The sequence below is a fragment of the Entelurus aequoreus genome, linkage group LG21, assembly GCF_033978785.1.
Source record: "Entelurus aequoreus isolate RoL-2023_Sb linkage group LG21, RoL_Eaeq_v1.1, whole genome shotgun sequence".
Classification (NCBI taxonomy): Eukaryota; Metazoa; Chordata; class Actinopteri; order Syngnathiformes; family Syngnathidae; genus Entelurus; species Entelurus aequoreus.
In genome coordinates this window covers 24,793,628-24,800,450 of record NC_084751.1, presented here as the reverse complement: position 1 = coordinate 24,800,450, position 6,823 = coordinate 24,793,628, and the positions used below count along the sequence as shown (strand labels likewise).

Below are 6,823 nucleotides of genomic sequence, written 5' to 3'. Positions count from 1 at the left end.
CTTTGTTGATGCACCTTTGACAGCAATTACAGTCTCAAGTCTTTTTTTTAATACAATGCCACTGCTCAGTGGCCTAGTGGTTAGAGTGTCCGCCCTGAGATCGGTAGGTCGTGAGTTCAAACCCCGGCCGAGTCATACCAAAGACTATAAAAATGGGACCCATTACCTCCCTGCTTGACACTCAGCATCAAGGGTTGGAATTGGGGGTTAAATCACCAAAAATGATTCCCGGGCGCGGCACCGCTGCTGCTCACTGCTCCTCTCACCTCCCAGGGAGTGATCAAGGGTGATGGGTCAAATGCAGAGGATAATTTCACCACACCTAGTGTGTGTGACAATCATTGGTACTTGTTTTAACAAGCTTGGAACAACTATCTTTGGGCAATTTCACCCATTCCTCTTTATTTCTAAAACATTTGCAAAATTTAAAAAAATATACAATTTTTAGAACCAAAATTAATTTGTTTCATTTTGCAAAAATGCTATAACTGTCACGTCTGGGTCGCATGTTTATGCGTGGGTCCTTCTCCCAGGATGCAGACGGAAACTCCGGAGGCAAGGTGCAGGTAAGACAGTGATTTATTGTCATAAATCAGGCAGGAACAAACAAACAAAGCAAGCGTGCCGAAAAGCGTGGATCACAAACGTAAATGTTGCATGAAGAAAATAAGAGAACCAGACTGACTGTGGCGAAAAACGGGAATAAGTAGCTCTCTGATTAGTGCCCGGCAGCAGGTGAGCGTGCCGAACACTAATCAGAGGCAGGTGAAACCAGTCTGCACCCATCGCAACGAAAACACAAACCCAGGGACGCTCAAAACCGGAACTGAGGGAGTCTAGAACTCACTGCAGCTGCTCTTGCGGTCCGTGTGGACACGATGATTAAAGCAGAAATACAGCTTCAACTGGTGAAGTCTTGCTTCTGGACTGATAGCACGTCCGTTTTGAAGTACATCAAAAATGAGGACAAGAGATTTCATACTTTTGTAGCAAACAGGATTTCTGCCATTCGCAAAACATCTGAAGTCACACAATGGCGGTACATTAATACCACTGAAAACCCTGCAGACAAAGCCTCAAGAGGAATTAAAGTGGATGAGTTACTGACTCACAAAGGATGGATAGAAGGCCCTGAGTTTCTGAAGAAACAAGAGGAAGAGTGGCCAGCTGATATGATGGAGTATGGGATTGCAGTGGAGGACCCTGAGGTAAAAAAGGAGCTCAGCACCAATGTAGTTATTGTTGATACTCCAAATGCTACTCACCAACTGATCACCTACTTCTCTGACTGGAAACGGTTGAAGAGGTCAGTTGCCTGGATACTGAAAATAAAGAGGACTCTACTGGAGATGAGTCAAAAGAGAAAGCTATTAAGTGATAACGAAATAGATCAGGAAATAATGCACATTAAAGCTGCACAAAGAAACCAAACTCTAACACCAGACGATCTGTCAAAAGCTGAGACAGCCATCATCCACTTCACTCTAGAGCAAAGATTCCCACAGGAACTTGCTTTATTGAAATCTGGGAAGAGTAACGTGAAGAAAGACAGTTCTATTTACAAGCTGGACCCCATTCTGGAAAACGGTTTGCTCAGAGTAGGAGGGAGATTGAGTAAAGCAGCAATGTCAGAGGATTCTAAACATCCCATTATCCTCGCAAAAGATCTCCACATCTCCGCTCTGATACTAAAACACATCCATGAACAACTGGGACATGGTGGGAGAAACCATGTACTTTCCAGGGTAAGAAGGAAATATTGGATCACAAGTGCTAATGCAGCCACCAGAAAAATCATTTCAAACTGTGTCTTCTGTAAACGCCATAGAGGTCAATTGGGCGAACAGAAGATGTCAGACCTACCTGTAGAGAGGATCGCTGCCGACCTACCTTCATTTACCAACGTCGGAGTTGATTATTTTGGCCCGGTTGAGGTCAAGAGAGGTCGTTCATTGGAAAAGCGATATGGGGTTATCTTTACCTGTATGGCATGTAGAGCAGTTCATTTGGAAGTCGCCTACTCATTGGATACCGATTCTTGTATAAATGCTATACGCAGGTTCATTTGTAGAAGAGGACCAGTCTCTCATTTAAGGTCTGACAATGGAACCAATTTTGTTGGTGCTGAAAGGGAGTTGAGAGAAGCACTCGCTGCTCTAAATCACAGCAAAGTACAGTCAGCATTTCTGGAGGAAGGAACACAGTGGAGCTTCAACCCACCAACAGCCTCTCACCATGGAGGTGCATGGGAGCGCTTGATCAGAATGATCCGACGAACATTGACATCAGTTCTACGACAGCAAACCCTGAATGACGAAGGATTTCAAACGGTGCTGTGTGAAGTCGAAGCGATCCTGAATGACCGCCCCATAACAAGGTTGTCTGGGGATCCCAATGATCTAGAAGCCCTCACTCCAAATCACATTCTGACCATGAAAGGAACACCAATTTTACCACCTGGATTATTTGAAAAATCAGACCTCTATCTCAAACGAAGATGGAGACAAGTCCAATACATCTCTGACCTATTCTGGAAACGCTGGTTAAGAGAGTACTTACCTTTGCTACAGGAGCGGCAGAGGTGGAGCAAACAGAGAAGAAGCCTCGTCCCAAATGACATTGTACTCATCGCAGACAATACCGCTCCACGTGGCTCTTGGTTACTTGGAAGAGTCATGGAGACTTATCCAGATAAAAAAGGATTGGTGCGTTCTGCTAAAATCAAAACTAAAACAAGCACACTGGACAGACCAGTTACAAAAATGTGCTTGCTGCAAGAAGCTGAAGTGTAATAAAAAATTAAAAAAAACACACATTCAAAGACGATTATTATTTGTTTATTTATGGCTCCATTGTTATTTATTTTGAATTGTTCATGGCATCATGCCCTTCTCAATTGGGGGCCGGAGTGTTGGAGCCAAAATTCCTTATTTGTTTATATTGTTTTTGTTTTTATTTTCTGTAATTGATTGTTGGGTTCAGCATGATGAATTTCCTTTGCGGCAGATTGCTCCGCCCACTTCCTGTTAAGAACCAGGAAGTGTTGACAGGGAGGGACTGTTACCATGGTGCGGTTACCATGGTAGCCTCCTTTAAATTGGGTTCAGGTGTGAGCATGGGCAGGGCGATTGGAGGACAAACAGTTTTCGATCGTGGTCGTGGTCGTGTTCGTGTTTGTGACGTGACGTGTCGTGTCTTGCCGTGACAATGCTGTGACAATGTGCCATTCAAGGTTAGCATACTTTATGTTATATAACTTACATTTGATTTAATTTAGATAGCTGGAATAAACGGATTGTCATATCCAAACACAGTTCTACAGTACTGGACATTCTATCATTTACACGCGTCAAACTGGTCAACACAGTCGCCCTCGGTACCAGCCCAAAGGTAAGGGCTGTACAGGGGTGTATTAGTGCCCAAGGCATGGGTAACTTACACATCTGTGAAGACACCATTAATGCTTCATCGTAAAAGAGTGCGGGTACTAGACTGGCCTGCCTGTAGTCCAGACCTGTCTCCCATTGAAAATGTGTGGCACAATATTAAGCCTAAAATACCACAACGGAGACCCCGGACTGTTGAACAACTTAAGCTGTACATCAAGCAAGAATGGGAAATAATTCCACCTGAAAAGCTTCAAAAATTGGTCTCCTCAGTTCCCAAACGTTTACTGAGTGTTGTTAAAAGGAAAGGCCATGTAACACAGTGGTAAAAATGCCCCTGTGCCAACTTTTTTGCAATGTGTTGCTGCCATTAAATTCTAAGTTAATGATTATTTGAAAAAAAAATTAAGTTTCTCAGTTTGAACATTAAATATCTTGTCTTTGCAGTCTATTCAATTGAATATAAGTTGAAAAGGATTTGCAAATCATTGTGTTCTCTTTTTATTTACGATGTACACAACGTACCAACTTCACTGGTTTTGGGTTTTGTATTCATGAACCCTGGTCAGGAACCAATTAGGTTCATACATCAAGGTTTAAAGGCCTACTGAAATGATTTTTTTTTAATTTAAACGGGGATAGCAGATCCATTCTATGTGTCATACTTGATCATTCACGATATTGCCATATTTTTGCTGAAAGGATTTAGTAGAGAACATTGACGATAAAGTTTGCAACTTTTGATCGCTGATAAAAAAAAAAGCCTTGCCTGTACCGGAAGTAGCGTGACGTCACAGGTTGAAGGGCTCCTCACATTTCCCCATTGTTTACAATGCAGCGAGAGCGATTCGGACCGAGAAAGCGACGATTATCCCATTCATTTGAGCAAGGATGAAAGATTCGTAGATGAGGAACGTGAGAGTGAAGGACTAGAGTGCAGTGCAGGACGTATCTTTTTTTCGCTCTTACCGTAACTTAGGTACAAGGGTTCATTGGATTCCACACTTTCTCCTTTTTCTATTGTGGATCACGGATTTGTATTTTAAACCACCTCGGATACTATATCCTCTTGAAAATGAGAGTCGAGAACGCGAAATGGACATTCACAATGACTTTTATTTCCACGACAATACATCGGCGAAGCACTTTAGCTACGGAGCTAACGTGATAGCATCGTGCTTAAATGCAGATAGAAACAAAAGAAATAAACCCCTGACTGGAAGGATAGACAGAAAATCAACAATACTATTAAACCATGGTGTAGCGGCTACTCTTGCGTTCAAAAAGTTCGAAAAAATAAAAATAAAGTAATGCAGAGTAGTCTTGGGGAGGAGGTGTTTGACCCACTAAATTCATTAATAAGCACTTGCGGAGATATTTCTAGATTCAAAATGATCATAATTTATTTTCACAAACAAAAAATATTCTCCGTGGTTGACTTTCAACATAATCAAAATAACTTGTTTAGCGTGGCTTCAAAATAACTTGTTTAGCGGTAAACAAACTGTTTTACTCCTCACTCCTTCAACATGATAGACAGACCAAGGGCACCCAGCTGTCCTGTCTTCTTAATTATAGGAGGAGGACGTGGCCCACCAGTAGGAGCGTGAGCAGCTGAAAACAATCAGTCAATCACAATGAAATCTAAAACATCCAATAATTCATCAACATCATTATTGACATTAATTGATTTCATTGTCAAAACAATTAATAAATAAATAATATAGATAGGCTCCAACATCCCGGCCCCTAATTGTGTGCTGTAGCAAAACAATTACATAAATAATAATATTTAAAGGAGCCATAATAGAACAATACAATCCAAACAATTATGTTCTTCAAATTCAAAATTAATGAAGTTACTTGAGTTACTCGTCAAGTCTCTTCAAAGTCCATAGTCATATCCAAAGCGGTCATCGAGTCATCGAGTCTGGAGAACCGAATCCCACCTCAGTCCATCAAGCTGCTTCCATTAGCAGGCAGAGTTAATCTATTGGTCGTTGAACCGTGTTGATCTTGGTTTTAACCAAAACACTTCTCACAAAGCATTTGGCATCTGGAAATGTCTTTACTTGTTCCATGGTCTTAGGTTCATTATCTTGTTATGCGATTCCTTGTTCCATGGTCCATGGTCTTGTTATGTGTTTCCTTGTTCCATGGTCCATGGTCTTGTCCTTGGTGGAGTCCTTGATTTTTTCTTTATCTTCGTAATGGTCTTTTGTGGAATAAGAAGAGGAGGAATGCCGATGTTTTTCTTTCTTTCTGAACTTCTTAAACTGCCTCTGAATCTTCCTGGGACACCACACAAATGTATCCTTTGGTTCAAAGTGAAGGTAGGCGTAGCGCACCAACTCCTGGCTTTGTTGTTTATCCAGAATCGCAAACAGGAAATAGTCAAGTACGCTGCGTTTAACACTGGTGAGGTTTTTCTTGACCAGAGTTTCCTCGAGGAAGAAGCGAACGAGCGGTGCCTGATAGTGCTCAAATCCTAGCTTGCCCAGACTCTTCAAGATACGAGTGATGCGCAGGTTGTTGTGCATGTTCCGCTCAAGGTTCTCGAAGCGCTCTTTCCAGTTGTCTGCTCGTGTCACTTCACCCGTCTCTTTGTTAACCAGGCGGACGCCGTAGAAGCCCAACATGAGTTCATAGGACTCCACTAGCCTCTTTTTTGCATCTTCATTACTCTTAAAGGCCTCAATTTCCTTCTTGGTGAGTTCAGAAGCCATGTAGTTTACCCCTAGTTCTCGGAGTGGAACCAGCCACTGAATGTATGAGTGAACTCTCTCCAGCTTTTTGTAGTCATTCTTCCATTCTTTAAGGAACGATTCAATGTAGACATTATCAGGTGAAGAGGGGAATTTATTGAGGTAAAACTGCAAATTGTTCATTTTGTCCTCTGAGCACTCTTCATCTGCAAGATTAGGGTATCCTCTTCTGTAGTTCTGCATGTCCTTTGCTGCCCTCATGTTTCTGGGCGTGCGATGCCACGATTCTGAAGTCCAACCAGATTTATTTTTGTCTTGACTGGATCGACGATGTTGACCATCTCTGGCCTGGTCCTCTCCATCACTCTCTGTGTCCCAGGTCGAGTCGTAAACACACACACAGTCGTCCTCCATGCTTGCCGTCTTAACTCTGACTGGCATGATTGCAGGTGCACAGTCTTTCCCGGCCCCGGTTGCATCACCGGCTGAAACAAGAGCACTGCTTATAGGGGTTTCTTCTGTCTCAGCAGTGGACTTTGCTTGATGTTCCTGCCTTGGGCCTTTTTCACTTGGAATATAAAGTACAGTAGGATGTTTCATTTTGCAAACATGACACATTAATCTTCTTTTACAATTTTTGCTTAGATGACCTTTTAGTAGGCAACCAAAACAATATCCATGCCTTTTTAAAAAGTCAACCTTTTTGTCATGTGACTGTGTTTTGAATTGTGA

General features: G+C 42.2%; 1 protein-coding gene across 1 annotated transcript; it reads right to left on the bottom strand.

Moving 5' to 3' along the window:
* Positions 1–5,581: 5,581 nt before the first annotated feature.
* LOC133638963 (opioid growth factor receptor-like) lies at positions 5,582–6,616 on the bottom strand (the record flags this gene model as incomplete). Its single annotated transcript, XM_062032017.1, has 1 exon — positions 5,582–6,616. A coding segment is annotated over exon 1 (951 nt), but the record flags the coding sequence as incomplete, so codon positions are not given.
* Between the last annotated feature and the right edge of the window lie 207 nt (positions 6,617–6,823).